At 40.4% G+C, this 15,473-nt stretch overlaps 1 protein-coding gene and 1 pseudogene across 1 annotated transcript in view; one reads left to right on the top strand and one right to left on the bottom strand.

The window, feature by feature from the left end:
• The window catches only part of LOC138098006 (uncharacterized), a 240,996-nt gene that overhangs the window by 71,326 nt on the left and 154,197 nt on the right, over positions 1–15,473 (bottom strand). Inside the window, 2 exon segments of the mRNA XM_068994207.1 lie at positions 191–443; positions 2,562–2,780. Of these exon segments, the coding sequence (XP_068850308.1) occupies positions 191–443; positions 2,562–2,780 (472 nt within the window).
• LOC138069590 (nucleoside diphosphate kinase, mitochondrial pseudogene) lies at positions 14,404–14,757 on the top strand (annotated as a pseudogene).

The following is a 15,473-nucleotide window of genomic DNA, read 5'->3' as shown; positions in this document are numbered from 1 at the left end:
CTAAACTATACTTAAAATGATTGCATTAGACATCCACAAATTTTTATTATGAGGAGAAAATGAATAACTTAAATTTAAGATGCATATTGAATTAAGCATGATTATCGAAGCTTCCCGTGTCAACTGATCTGTACACTAACATTACACTCTGTGTCAAGGACTCATATCCCGATTATTTTACTTGACTTACCCCCAGGACAGTATCCACAATAAATACTGCCAGTGGGTCCAGAACTGCCCATAGTCCCATGGTGATGATTAACTTTGACAGGACATCAGGGCAGAAGGCAAACAGTAGCTGACAGCCCCATCTGACCAGAACCAAGAGAAGTACCACTGCGTTCAGCAGGAAAGGCCCCACCACAACCACAAGCATCTCTTCTGCGATGTGAACGGAAGAGGCTGGGTAGCAGAGTTCCACCGTGAGGGGGGAAAAACGGAATCTGCGGGGGAAAAAAGCAGCGAGACCCATGCAAAAGAGAACTCCATAAAACACTAAGTACACAAAACACTTGGCAGGACAATGTGTTTTTATTTTTAATGCAGAAATTGTAACACTTAACAGCATCTCAAAGTTAAGTGTTAGAAGTTTTCACCTTTTCCTTAGAATCTCAACAGCTCACTTTCAAGGAAATGGCAAATTCTACCTTGTTCGTTGTCCTTGTAAATTTCATATGCCGTCATAGAAAGGATACCATTTTAATCCACTGAGCAGAGCATTCTTTAGACTAAAAACTAGCCAGCAGGTCGACATACTCACTAGAAGGCTCTCTGAAATCAAAGTATAGCGGTGGACTTAGTAACGACTCAGTCTCTAACAGAAATCAGAAATACAAATAAATCTCATAATTCTCTGCAAGTTTCACGTCGCTGAATGATTTTGCTTCCGATTCTCTAGCTAGAGCCTCTACCTACAACAACAACACTGCTGACCCCAGAAACATCTAAAGGGACAACTTCACACAACCCAGGATCTAAAGCTTGAATCCAAGGGGAGCCCAGTAATTCAAGATGCCTTCATCCAGACTCTGGCGCCCTCTTTCCAAGCAAAGTGACTCTGATTTTCCCCTCCCCTGTGTTTCGGCCTCACAGAGCTGCTGTTCTGTAGTTAATCCTGTTTGTGTACCCTGCTTATCAGCTCTCTACTAAAAAAGAGTTCTTCATTTTATCCTTTCCTTGACCTTTGCTTTGAAGGAAACTATTGTGCTTCGTTCTTAGGCCACTGTGAATATCAAATAAAATAAGGTATATACATTTCTTTATCAGAGGACCTATCATAGAGTAAAAACAGAAAAATTCTCACTGTTGCTGTAGCTATTGTCAAGCCCCACAACTACAACATGGCATGGAGCGAATGTATGATTCAAGCCTGCAGAACTAGGCAATGATACGAAATATCCAGTGTTTAGGTCCTTTGATTCTTTTTCTTTTATTTTTTTAATTGGAGTATAATTACTTTCAATGTTGTGTCAGTTTTTGCTATACAACAGTGTGAATCAGTTGTACGTATACATACACCCCTTCTCTCTTGCGCTTAGATCCTCTGTTGCTTAAGAAACTAGATAAACTGAGCTACCAAGATATCTGTGCAGTCTCGTTTCATTAACAACCAGTAAACACAGAGCTGCCTTTCCTATTGAACTAGTAACAGAGCAAATATTATAAAGCAAATATCCCAAGCACATAATATTTATTGTCTCTACTTTAGAAACTCTTACACACACACACACACACACACAAAGGAAGGCAGGGGAAGAAGGAGGGAAGAAAGGAATATAAGACCTATTTCATTCTCCCATGAAGATACAGTTATTCAGTATATTTAAACTTTCATATGCTATAATATATAGAGAAGTTTGTAATTTAATTCTAAAAGATGACCAATACCTGTATATGTATAACATACATCCTCATTGTTTTTGAAAGTGTCTTAAACAGTTTGCAATCTTCTTAATTGAAAATATACACACGTCTTTGTTTTTATCTGTACCATCTACATTTGAGAAAATGAATTTTACTTGTACTGACATCTATCTGTCTATCTACAGTGTCTCTGAAATCATGTTTATGGAGAGATAACCTTTACAGTATCATCTTTTTCCAGAGGATAATGGCCCAGAAAGCTGCCTGGGCCTGAGTTTGGTAATTGTTTAGATTCAATCATTTTGCAGAAGGAGCAATCTTTGCTTCTCTGAGGATAGATGATAAATCATACTTATATTACTTGTAATATACCCTCAGCCTAAGTCTCACTCTGATAAAATCAAAATAGGATAAAATATTGTTTAAATTCCCTTTTGGGTTCTACTCAGATATTAGAACATATTTGAATCTGCTAAATTTTAAATAAATATTGATGCACCAGTTATATATTTGTATACACAGGCCCAAAATGAGAATCTAACTGTAATAGACATTCCTGCTCTTAAAGACATTTTTGTCTTTTCAACTCATACCTGCATTTTAGGTCTTAAGGTAAGTGGGTGAGAGAGGAGTTCTGTACTCTCATTGGCCTCTCAAGACGAAAAAGCATGCCTTTGACTCTCAGGGGAAGCACTCACTTTGTAACAGGAGTTGAAGTGGCCTGGAGGAAAAACCACTGGCTGAGATAATGCAGGTAGAGCCTCAGGAACCAGAGAGAAGCCATCAGCAGGATGATGTACCAGAAGCCCTGGCTTTGCCATTGAGCGAACTCAAGTTCGGAAAACACTGACACCAGCACAAAACAGAGATGCTTGAAGAATTCTCCCGATGCGGCGTTAGCGGCAGCTGAGGAACGGCTACAAACAAAGAATCAGTAGATAAATCCTGGGCTTAACTGCAACCCCAAATAAGATATTTTGAGAATGATAAGGAAGACACAGTGAAAGTTAATTTGAATGAAAGTATTTCTTAGCCACCTGGGACTCAAACTAGTCATGGTCCTTTTCCCTACAATGGATTACTAAAGGGGAACATACAGGTACATGGATATCAGGAATTCCCTGGTGTTCCAGCGGTTAGGAATCTGAGCTGTCACTGTCACGGACCCAGGTCCAATCCCTGGTTGGGGTACTAAGATCCCACAAAACACAAAAGCATGGATGTGGAAATGCCAATCAAAACCACAACGATAGATCTCCTCATACATGTTGTTAACACGATGGTTGCTATTAGAAAAAAAAAAAAAAGACAAAATAATATATTGATGAGAATTTGAAAAAAATGGAACTCTTAAACACTATTGGTGGGAATAGAAAACCATATAATCAGTATGAAAAACAGTACAACAGATCCTCAAAAAATTAAAAAAGCACAACCACAATATGATCCAGCAATACTCCTCCTGGGTGCTTATCCAAAAGGATTCAAAGCAAGCTCCCCAAAACATGTTTGCACACCTATGTTCATAGCAGCATTACTCACAATAGCCAAAAAGTGGGGAAAGCTTAGCTGTCAATCAAGTGGAATAATTATTAGCCTTAAAAAGGAAGGAAATTCTGCTACATGCTACAACAGGGATGAAGCTTGAAAGTATTATGCTAAGTGAAATAACCCTGTTACCGAAAGAAAAGTACTGTATGAGTCTACCTATGTGAGATGCCTAGAGTAGTCAAATTCATCGACAGAAGGCAGAATGCTGGTTGCCAGGGTCCAGGGGAGAGACAGAGGGAAGCCCTTTAATGGTATAGAGTTTCCGTTTTGCAAGATGAAAAAGCTGTAGAGATGGGTTGCCCGACCATGAGGATACACTTACAACTGAACTCCACACTCAACATGGCTAAGATGATGCATTACAGGGTATGTGTGTGTTGCAATCAAATTATTTAAAGAAATATGAAAATAAATCACTGTAAAAAATAAACTAATTTTGTAAAAAAAAAAAAATTTTTTTAATTTATACCATAGTTCTGCTTACCTCACATACTCATAATGATCGCTCTCTATTAAGATTAGATTTAATTATTGGCATATAACTGGTTCAAAGTTAACTATTTCATTTTGAAAATTGAAGTGAATGACTAACATACCACTAAAAACACATGAATGAGAATTTGAAACTTAAGAACTCTCATATTCTTTAATACAATACTGACATTTTCTGTTGAAACTAAACATGAAAGAGTTAGATACAATGATTCTGATTAAGCTCTGGTTTCCTCTCTCTGTGTGGTGTTGACAGCAGGAGATGTTTTCAAATTTTTTTTAAAGTATCGTTTGCAAAAGAAAAAACAACAAGGAAGGGTTGGGAGTTGGAAAAGAAAGAGTCTTCACTGTGTATGGATACTGTGTTTCTTTGGGGGTGATGTTCTAAACTGCACTGAAATGATGTCTCCAGTAGTGTGAATATCCTGAAAACTTTAAATTGTAGGCTTTAAATAGGTGGATGGACTGAGCGACTGAATTAAACTGAACTGATGGTGTATGAACTGGGCTTCCCAGGTGGCTCAGTGGCAAAGAACCCACCTGCCAATGCACGAGACACAAGAGACCTCTTAGGATTATTAGGAATATTTCTAATCCTAGAATTATTCTAGGATAATTCAGCAAATTCCTAAACCAAAATTAGTCCTGATTATAAACACGTTACCAAAGGAGAAGCTGGTTCCGCGATACACAGTTCAGGGGTTTAGTGGCTAACTAACCACAGCCGTTCAAGGCATTGTGGGAACATTAAGAGAAATGGAATTCATAGACAGATTCCAAAGATTTTATATACAAAAGCTCATCTCTCTCTGAAGACTATCAAATAAATGGCAATTGTACCACCAAAAGAAGGTAAGTCATAGAAGTTAAGTCCTTGGGAGGTAAAAAGAAGAAAAACTAAAAACAGTCAGTGAAAGAAAATCCATTATCCCCTTTAAAATTCCAATCCATGACTTTACCCTTCTGGCCTGTACAGTACTAGTAAGGTGCTGACCTTGACACTGGCAGCTTATTGTTGCTCTTGGGTGTCTTTTTCCATGAAGGTGGAGGGCATCGTCTCACCGAATGCTACGTGCCATCTTGTACTAAGCGTGCTTTTCAGTTACTCAAATGAGGAACAGTCAAACAGGAAACAGGCCCCTGAGAGGCTCTGGTTTACCAATGGTAAAATTGTCAGGAGAGTGACTCTCTTATAGAAGGATTCCAGAATACATTTACCATCATGTGAAATGAAACCCAGGACTTGCTACACTGCTGAAGGAAAATATTCTGTGCATGATCTCCTCTTCAGTTAATTATTCTGTCACTGTTTTGCCTCTTCAAAGAGAAGAGAAAATCAAACACAGATTTGACATTGTGTTGTTTGCAAAAAACTGGAAAATCTCAAATGATGCAAAACAGAAAAGACAGTAGCTTCTTTGACCTTTGGAAATTTCCACTGTTTTTTTTTTTTTTTTTTCATTTATTGACATGAAATGACTAAGTAGTTTAAATATTTATGCCCACTATCAAGTCATATTTTTACCCTTAGTTTCACCAATAAAGGGTTTCCCAGCCACATTCTGATATACATATTTATTTATAGGATAGTTGATTTAGGATAAATAACACCAAAATTTCATTGCATACCATTTATATCGAATTCAACATATTCAATTTTCTTATACATAGTCAACACAACTAAGTATTGTTCCTGTTTGTTTGCCTAACAATAGTAACTATACCATCTGGATTTAAAGGATTGGGAAGACCTTGGCATCAAGTTTAAAAAATTGGACACTGCAAAGATAGAAATGAATAAAAGAATCAGTTGATGCTAGATGATGCCAAATAAAAGGATGCATCCAAAAGCTCATTAACTGAACAACATTAATCAACTATATCCTCAGAAACAATTCCTGAATGACAAGAAAGTCTACGTGAGTGCTTCTGTCCTAATGGTTTTGAACTTATACCTGAAATACAAGCGTCCACTAATATAGAATTTCATCCACAATGCTCCTGCATATATTGTTCTTAAAGTAGATTTCATTCAAAAGACAATTGTGCATCCATGTTTCCAAATTGCCTTGAAAGAAAGTACCTTTTTCATTCTCATATGCATTCAAGGCACGCTGCGACACATGGTACCACGGCCTAATATCTTCATCCACATTTCAACTCTTCTCTCCTTCCCCTGTAATCTTTCTTGGTTATGGATAAAGAGTATGACCATCAAAAGGATAACAAATGGCCTCCGCCACTGGGGTGTGTAATACGAACAGTGGGAATTGATTTGTTGGTTATGAAGGCAGCCATAGAGCACAGATCATTGCAAAATCACATTGAGGCCGGCAGCCACGCCTCGGCTGGCGCAGGCGGCCTGTCTATCGCTCCCGGGGTGAGCTGCCAGAGGGCGCGAGGAGTCGGGAGGTCGTCCAGTATTCAGCTATTAAATGAAACCTATTTCTCTGGACTTCAGCCACATTTCATATGACACACATATATCCCTCTTCCATGCCCAGTCCTTATAGAGACCTGAAATCAAACAAGATTTCTATGATCCATCAGTGCAATAATACTAAAAAACAATAATAATAATACCAAAATAGCTTTGAAAGAAAGAAAAAAAGAGCATGGAATGCATTCCTCAACTCTCTCCTATAGTGAACAGGAGTCCTTAGGTCTGGGAAGGACCAAATCCTGAGATCTGTGAAGCAAAGAGGAACTAAACACACGGGGGTGAGGGGTGGGCAGGAAACCTGGGCAGGCATTCCGTCACACAGGCCATTCTCAGAGGAGTGAAGTCCTATTTCCAAACCAGGAAATGTGTTGAATTGGTTGGAGCAGGTCTTTGTATCACTAAGTAGTGTTGATAGAGGCCGAAGCTGCAGAAGTGAAAGAAGCCTTGTCGGCCTGCGTAGGAGGTTGGACTCTTCTCTGGCACCACCCGTAGCCCACGAAGTATTTTTGAAGGTGAGGGTGATGCGGAGGGATGACTAAGAATGGGAAAACCACCCTCAGGATTTTCTAAATGGCAGCTGAGAAAACTCTCATAAGTGCACGGCAGTGAATCATTCCATGGTTTGACTGGTAGGGCCTCTTTGGGCCAGTTCACTGTGACATCATGTTTAAAAGAAAATGAGGTTAAAAAAAAAAAGTACATATATATATATATATATATATATATATGTCAACATGAAGAAACACTTATTTGGAAAGAAATAACATTAGTAAAAAATGAGTTACTATATTACTATAACCATGTGCTGGTTATTGGATTAATCTATGTAAATTATAAATGGCATCAGCTTTCTTTTTTTAACCAAAGTTATTAAAACATCCAAATCTGCTGTTGTTTTGTCATGGTTTCAAGTTTTTGGGGAAATACTTTCACAAAAGTGTCTGTACATTCACATTTGACAAAATGCTTTGGACAAAACTGTTACCTGTTCTTCCAACATTTAGAAAGCTTTCTCAAAAAAGAAAACTTCATAAATTTATCTGGAGGTTAGCATTTTTCAGCTAGATTTTTCCCCCTAAAATTCTGTCTCCTTGGCGAATTGGGTGGTATACTTTTAACATAACACATTGTACTTTGAACAGGTTTAATTCAATTTACAAAAAAATGCCTCTAATTAAGTTAAAAGATCTTTGAAAATTGCTAAATCTTAGGGGTAATAGTATCACAACTGACATTGAAATAATTGATCATTCCCACTGAGGCACAAAAATATGAATGTTCTAATGAGAAAACAGGGATTGAGTATGTTGAAGGACTCCAAAGAGACTCCCAAACTCTTAAGGCTGTTATTTCCAGTGACAGTCTGAATGGGAGTGGGAGGCATCAGAGAGGGGCAAAGGCAGACACAACTTTTCCTCCAGTAGAAAAAGAAAATGAAATAAAACTTCAAAAATAAAGTTACATCTTGAAGCAAAGGTAACCAAAGTCCGTTTGCCTTTTTAAAAATAATATCTTTTATTTTAACATGTGTGTTTCTGCTTTAGGACATCATTTTTTTTTCCATTTACTAATACTACTTTCTTTTTTAAAACAGTGTATTGAAGTATAGTTGATTTACAACATTGTAATTTCTGCTGTACAGCAAAGTGATTCAGTCATACACGTGTGCACGGCACATCCTTTCAGCCGTGTTCGACTCTTTCTGACCCCATGGACTATAGCCCACCAGGCTCTTCTGTCCATGGGATTCTCCAGGCAAGCATACTGGAGTGGGTTGCCATGCCCTCCTCCCGGGGATCTTCCCGACTCAAGGACTGAACCCGTGTCTCTTAAGCTTCTTGCCTTGGCGGCCAGGTCCTTTACCACTAGCGCCACCTGGGAAGCCCCTCAGTTATACATACATGCATTCGTTTTCACGGTCTTTTCCCATTACACAGGTTTATCACAGGATACTGAATATAGTTCCCTCTGCTGTATGTCAGGACCTTGCTGTTTATCCATGCTATATATACCAGTTTGCACATGCTAATCTCAAACTCACAATCCTTCCTTCCCCCACCCCAAAGAGCATATTCTTCAATACTCTGTAGTAACAAATGCTGGATGCAATATTACAGTAGAATGAATCTATTTTTCCAAGAGAAATTTTCTTAGAGTGAAGTATAAGCAAATGCAGGGCTGCTTTATGATAGAGAAGCTATACGCGAGCTTAGGGCAACTAGTGCCCCAGACTGCATGACACCAGCACAGGAAGCAGAGAGGCGGTTCTGTCACACTTATGATCAAAACGCTCCTTCTGACTTCATGAAATCCCTTTCCTTTGCAGCTAATCTGTGGGTCAGAAGAACATTTACCTTGCCAGTATCTGCCTGGCCTAATTGGTTAAAATGTTTGCAAAGCACTTGATCAGAGAAAATAGCTAAATACTTTATGCCTAATGGAAATTTGATTTACAATTGGAGCAATAACACAAAAACAATAATTCGAAAACAATTGCACTGGCAAGATGCAGGATTATAAACATGAGACCAGCGTTGTTGTTCCATACCTAAGTCATGTCTGAGTCTTTGCGACCTTATCAACTATAGTCCACCAGGCTCTTCTGTCCATGAGATTTTCCCAGCAAGAATACTGGAGTAGGTTTCCATTCCCTCCTCCAGGAGATCTTCCTGACCCTGAGAGCAAATCCACATCTCTTGCATTGGTAGGCAGATTCTTTACCACTGAACCACTTTTGAAGCCCTGCGGAAAGTACTTCATCTCTCTAAAACAATACCCATAAGATACTTACTTACGATACCTATTTCAAAGTTTCATGGAGCGATCAAAAGGGAGAATGTAATACTTTGTCCCATGCACCTGCTTAGTCTCTAAGTTGTGTCTGACTCTTTGTGATCCCATGGACTGTTGCCCACCAGGCTCCTCTGTCCATGGGATTCTGCAGGCAAGAACACTGGAGTGAGTTGCCATGCCCTCCTCCAGGGGATCTTCCCAACCCAGGGATCAAACCCAGGTATCTCACATTGTAGGCAGATTCTTTACCATCTTAGCCCCAAGGGAAGCCCAATACTTGTCTCATAACAAGTGTCAATTTAATATTAGCCAAAAATAATTTTTCATCAGTAATAATAATAGTATTTTCTAAATAAGTAATAAGGAAAATAATCAAAATTTTAAGACAAGTTCTAGTAATCATTAATGCATATCTTTTTTGAAAACTTTTAAGTAATGGCTTAAAATAGAGGGGCATATATTCTCATAATTTAGCACAACAAAATACATAATATATTAACACTTTTTCTTTTCAATTTAATTCTGAGTTGTTTTATTTAGCCACCTATTATAAAAAGTAATTTGTGTTGATAGCTCTGAGGAAATTTAGAAATTAAGGAGCTAATTAAATTCCTTCAGAGTAATTTTTGAGTCTCGGTATCAATATATACATGTGTGTGCACATATTGAAACATCTGCAAGTGGCCAAATACAGCTAGACATTTCTGGAAACTGACCTTCCATCAAGACTACTGAGCCTGTTTCCCCAGGGCAAATAAATCTAACTTTTAAGCCATATTTCCAAAGAAATCATAGTTCGTGCACCGGGCAGACTGAACTAGAATGTCAGAAATTACAACCAAGTTAGGAAAGAAAGGTAATGAGAACCTGACCTATTTGTTGTGAACTTGCTATGGATGGAGAATCTTAAGGAAATCTTGTTAAAATAATAATACATATCCTATGAATCATTTAAATAATGATCCCATTTCTATAAATCATTTGGCATCTTCAAAGTTATATTTGAATGGTATTTTTATAAGTGCTCTGCCTGCATATTTAAAAAAAAAAAGTTTTTCAAACATATTACAAAAGCGTTATTTTAAAAAGCCACATCTGGTGTAAGAATTATGGGATATCAACCTGAAACAAAAGTACGATCACAACTTGCAAAACGCATTGCTAAGCACCAAATAATTGATGCTTTCAAACTGTGGTGCTGGAGGAGATTCCGGAGAGTCCCTGGGACTGCCAAGAGATCAAGCCAGTCAATCCCAAAGGGAATCAACCCTGAATATTCATCGGAAGGACTGATGCTGAAGCTGGAGCTCCACTGTTTTAGCCACATGGTGTGAAGAGCCAACTCGTTGGAAAAGACCTTGATGCTGGGAAAGATTAAAGACAAAAGGAGAAGGAAGCGGCAGAGGATGAGAGAGACTCAATAGACAACTTGAGCAAACTCTGGGAGATAGTGAAGCACAGGGGAGCCTGGCTTGCTGCAGTCCATGGGGTCGCAGAGAATGGGACATGACTTAGCATGTCCCATTAACAGCGGCTGGCTTAATGTTGCACATATATTCTTATATTGCAAGGATGTACTGTTTTTGTCAATTGAAACTCTGACCTGTAAAATGACAGCTTCTTAATCTTTACACTTATTGAAGTACACATTATCCAAGGAGATACCTGACAATGCTGATTAGAACACCAAGGGAAACAGAGGTCCCAGAAATGTTTGGTTCTCTCCTACTGGAAAGTCTTCTCTGAGGCAGTGCTGCAGACAGAGGACCCCCCGGGAAGAGAACTTGAGATACACAGACACCTGTTCTGTGTAGAGGTTTGCAGAGCTGAGAAGGAAATCCTGGCCCTTCCAGAGGGTGTAGCTGAGTCCTTGACTGATGGCCTGGAGTTGGAGTGGCCCTTGGGAACTATCCCAAAAAAGGCAAGGAGGCAAAGAATGTGTCCTTCCTCCTCAATTCACTGTCAGCTGCCCTGCGGGAGGGGCTTCTGGACAAGAACAGTTCCTGTGACCAGGGAGAGTCATGAAAAGGACACCTCGGATCATGAGAGACAGCATGACTGCTGCGAGGATATGAAGACCACGCTGTGGAGGCAGCATCTGATGAAACCAGAATGAGACAAAACCACTCTGGCTCCAGGTCAGATGATGACTGGGGAAAAGCGTTCTAATCAGAGCCAGTAAGCCCCTGGGTCTAGCCATCCCCAAGGCCCCTGGCCAGTTCTCTTCTTTATCTTCTACCACTATCCACTACCACTATTCTTTCAATTGGTGCAAATGTATATTAATCGTTGTCATTTTGACCAAACAATCCTAATATGAATCCTAATATAAATTCAATGTTTACCAGTTTGGGGGCTTGAAAGGGGAAGAAGGAGGGGGAGAACGTCTTTCCTGTGGATCAACAAAAAACAGCTAATTAAAATAATTGTAAGATTTGCACAGACCATGTAGCAATGATTAGTTGGCTCCCAGGAAGCACTTTCCAATCTGACTGTCCCTGGCCCACCTCCAACTCTCAAGGCAAAAAGAATCTAGAGGTTCCTGTCTCTAATTCCTCTTTGCAACTAGGAGGTTATCCGACCCAGTTATGGACAATGAGATGCGAGGAGCAGGTTTCCGAGAGATTTCTGAGAATGCTAGTAGGAGAGAGAAATTGGATTAAGTATTGATTAGATGTTGCTATTGTGGTTGGTGCTGCATGTGTGGGTATGTTTTGTGAAGATCGTTACTAAATATTTGCCCCGTTGCCTGTACCACAAACAGCAAGTATCATTTAGAGAGATTGTCATTAGATTCCCTAACAAAACATTTTTCCAGCCGAGCTTCTATTTGTGTGTGTGTGCATATGAGTGTAAGTGTGTGTGACTATGTGTATATGTGTATCTATGTGTCTGCGTATACTGTGTATGTGTACTTATGTGTCTGTGTGTGTGTGTGTGAGTGTGTGTATGTGTGTCAGTGAGTGTGTATGAGTGTGTGTGAGTGTTCAAAAGCAACTTACAGCCTTGGAGCTGCATCTCCCTGAGGGCAACTGCAGACATGAACACACACAGTAAGTCTAGAAACATGGTGAAAATATATTACTACGTAAAATGTTATATCTTCTGCACTCTTCCTTACAACATTAATTATTAGGTCTAACTTGGTAAACACAAAAGAAATTACTCAATAGGCAATTTAAGAGTACATGTATGCATGTTCAGATGCTCAGTCGTGTCCAACTCTTTGTGACCTCATGGACTGTAGCCCACCAGGTTCCTCTGTCCATGGGATTTCCCAGACAAGAATACTGGGGTGGGTTGCCATTTCCTTCTCCAGGGGAACGTCCTGGCCCAGGCGTCAAACCCATACTGCATCTCCTGCACTGGCAGGCAGATTCTTTACCACTGAGCCACCTGGGAAGCCCCCAGTTTGAGAGCACTAGGTTAGGGTTAGTATAGTAGATGAAAAGAAGGATATGGTATGATGTGACAGGACTAAATGGGCTACTTAACAACCCTCTAAATTTGCTCTGGATGGAAGCAACCAATACCACATTAGGAAATTCTAGATTCCTGAACATAACGATTTTCAAAAGAAGGGACAGTGCAGAATCCCTATGTGAGGCAAATGACGGTAGACCTCCCCAAGGGGTGAAAACCACACTAGGAATTTGAGCTCAAGTCTTATGAAGCCAAAAAGGCATTACCTTTTGTCTTTCTACAGCAGTGAAGAGCTATGTGGAAGGATAGTACCTGAGATATCTGATCTCACCTTCTAAAACCGTTGAGCATGTTTGTAAATTAATTCCCATTTATATAACAACTGATCAGATTTTGTAGAAAACAACTCATAATCCAAAATCCTGAAGTCATGAGCAAAGCTCGTGGAAAACAAAAATCCTCCTGTTTTCCTTCAAGATTGTGGCTGTAGTGTCTTCATTTACTTTCTGAAAACAGCAGAGAAAGAATAAGGGCAGATTGCCAAGTCTGAGAGTAGGGACGTCCTTGAAGACAGCCTAAACCAAAATAAACACAAAAACAAACATGTCTACAGTGAAAAGATAGTAACACTGCATTATAATTAGCTGTCTCAGGAAGTGAGGGTATTTTCAGTTAACTGAATGGGTGACAATTACTTGGATTACTGTCGTGCTTAAAATGTCAGTGTTAAATGATTGCTTTAAGCACATAATAATAAATTCTGCATTCTTAAGTGGCAAATACAACACAGCCAAATACAGAGAATGTTTTTAGTGGAAGCAAAACTTGAACATGAACAAATACCTGCACCACATATTTTTAAAACAGAGGAACAAAGGAGGAATAGCAATCGACAGGCAGACACGGTTCCGATATTTACCACTTTACCTAAAATTAGGAAAATGTCAAAATCTGAGAGAGACAACCAGTTTAGGGGCACACCCATCATTTCCCAAGTAAATGCATAAGGACTGCTGAGAATTTCTATAGAACCTGAAAGGCTTCTTCCTGGGAATCTGTTAATTATAGCATTTATGAAAATAGCATTGGTTAATTTCACACCTGCCATTAAATCCTACATGATTTCCTGGGATATGTTGTGATTACACTGTAGCCCTGCAAACCATATTTTCCCCATGTCAGTGTTAATTGTACAGGATTAACAAATAACAAGTGCCATTCGCTTATACTGCCACTGTTGGTAACGTCTCTCCTTGTATCCAACGTAGGTTTGGTTTCCTTTTGAATCCCCCCGTCCCTTGAGCAAGCATAAACTGCTCAACTGTGGCAGTTTTTCCTTCCTGCAAACCATGCCACCTGGAAAGCAATACCATGGAGCAGGAAGTTACATTTAACCTCAAAAGACAGTTCTTGCCTTTGCCAACTCAAGTCTACTTTGCTAGCTTGGATATTCTTTTATTCATCACCTCTAGTTCAACCCACACTATTTTAGGAGAACAGAGAAGAAATATTCTGGTCCCAGGCTCTCTTCTTTTGTTCCCTGGGGAAGAAAGACGTGCACATACAGATCGTGGACTGTCTAACTGGAAGGTTACCTTAAGTCTGGGGTAGCTAAGAAGTCACTGTAGCTGGGAGTGTTTAGGGACCATCTGCTGAGAAGATGGTTCCCGAGGGGACTTTAAAAGCCTGGCAGGGGCTGTGCGGCGCGCTCCTGCTCGGGAGGACCCTCCTGGACCCGGGAGCGGACTCTGGTTGTGGTGAAGCCAGAAGGAGTACAGCGGCGGCTAGTTGGGGACGTGATCCAGCGCTTTGAGAGGAGGGGCTTCAAGCTGGTGGGGATGAAGATGCTGCAGGCCCCAGAGAGGATCCTTGCTGAGCACTACCATGATCTGCAGAGGAAGCCCTTCTACCCAGCCCTCGTCAGCTACATGAGTTCCGGCCCCGTGGTGGCCATGGTCTGGGAAGGCCCCAACGTGGTCTGCACCTCGAGGGCCATGATAGGCCACACCAACTCCGCCAAGGCTGCCCCTGGCACCATCCGGGGAGACTTCAGCACCCACGTCAGCAGGAATGTCATCCATGCCAGCGACTCCGTGGAGAGGGCCCAGAGAGAGATCCAGCTGTGGTTCCAGAGCAGTGAGCTGGTGGATTGGGCAGATGAAGGCCACCTCAGCAGCATCTATGCAGCCTGAGCACACAGGCGCCTGCGGTCACCCCGGCATCCACTCAGGACCAGCTACCTCTGTCAACAAGAACTTGAGCTCACACCCACGCTCTGCTCATCTGTCCCAGACCACCTCCCTGTCCACCTTCTGCCCCACTCCAGCCCCAGAATGGTTGAGCCACAAACTTTATGTGCCTTTTAGTAAGCCAGCAAGGGACTGGACCAAGTCCTTTCTGAACCAAAGTGCCAGACAAGCTTTGGGGTCCAAAAGCTGGTAGTGTGACCGTCCTTTCCCCAAAGTGGGGATATTAAAATTCACTGTGCTGTGAAAAATAAAAAAATAAAAAAACAAAAGCCTGGCAGGATTTGGGTTGGTCAAGGGGTAAGAGTTTGAGAATCATAACAAAATAAAAGCAGAATCCCAGAAGAAAGTCGTGGCAGGGTGACAGGACTAACCTAGGTGGCTCCCATCTTTCGTCACAGAAAAGGGAAGTAGATCTCCCCCAGAAAGGCTTTGAGAATTAACAAAATTTTGAAAAAGGTTCATTAACTTGTATTGTTCGTATCCTGAGTTAGACACTTCTGGATAAAAAATAAAGAGAGAAAAGCTAATATATTTCTTCAGCTTAAAAAAAAATCATGTTCTTATTGTGTCAAATTAGTACGGGTCTCCTCTCAGAATGGGTACACCCAGGAGAGCTAACTGTTGCTGTTGTTTAGTTGCTAAATCGTGTCTGACTGTTA

This window comes from Capricornis sumatraensis, chromosome 22, assembly GCF_032405125.1.
Source record: "Capricornis sumatraensis isolate serow.1 chromosome 22, serow.2, whole genome shotgun sequence".
Classification (NCBI taxonomy): Eukaryota; Metazoa; Chordata; class Mammalia; order Artiodactyla; family Bovidae; genus Capricornis; species Capricornis sumatraensis.
Note: the sequence above shows the minus strand (reverse complement) of the source record. Positions and strands in the feature narration are given on the sequence as shown.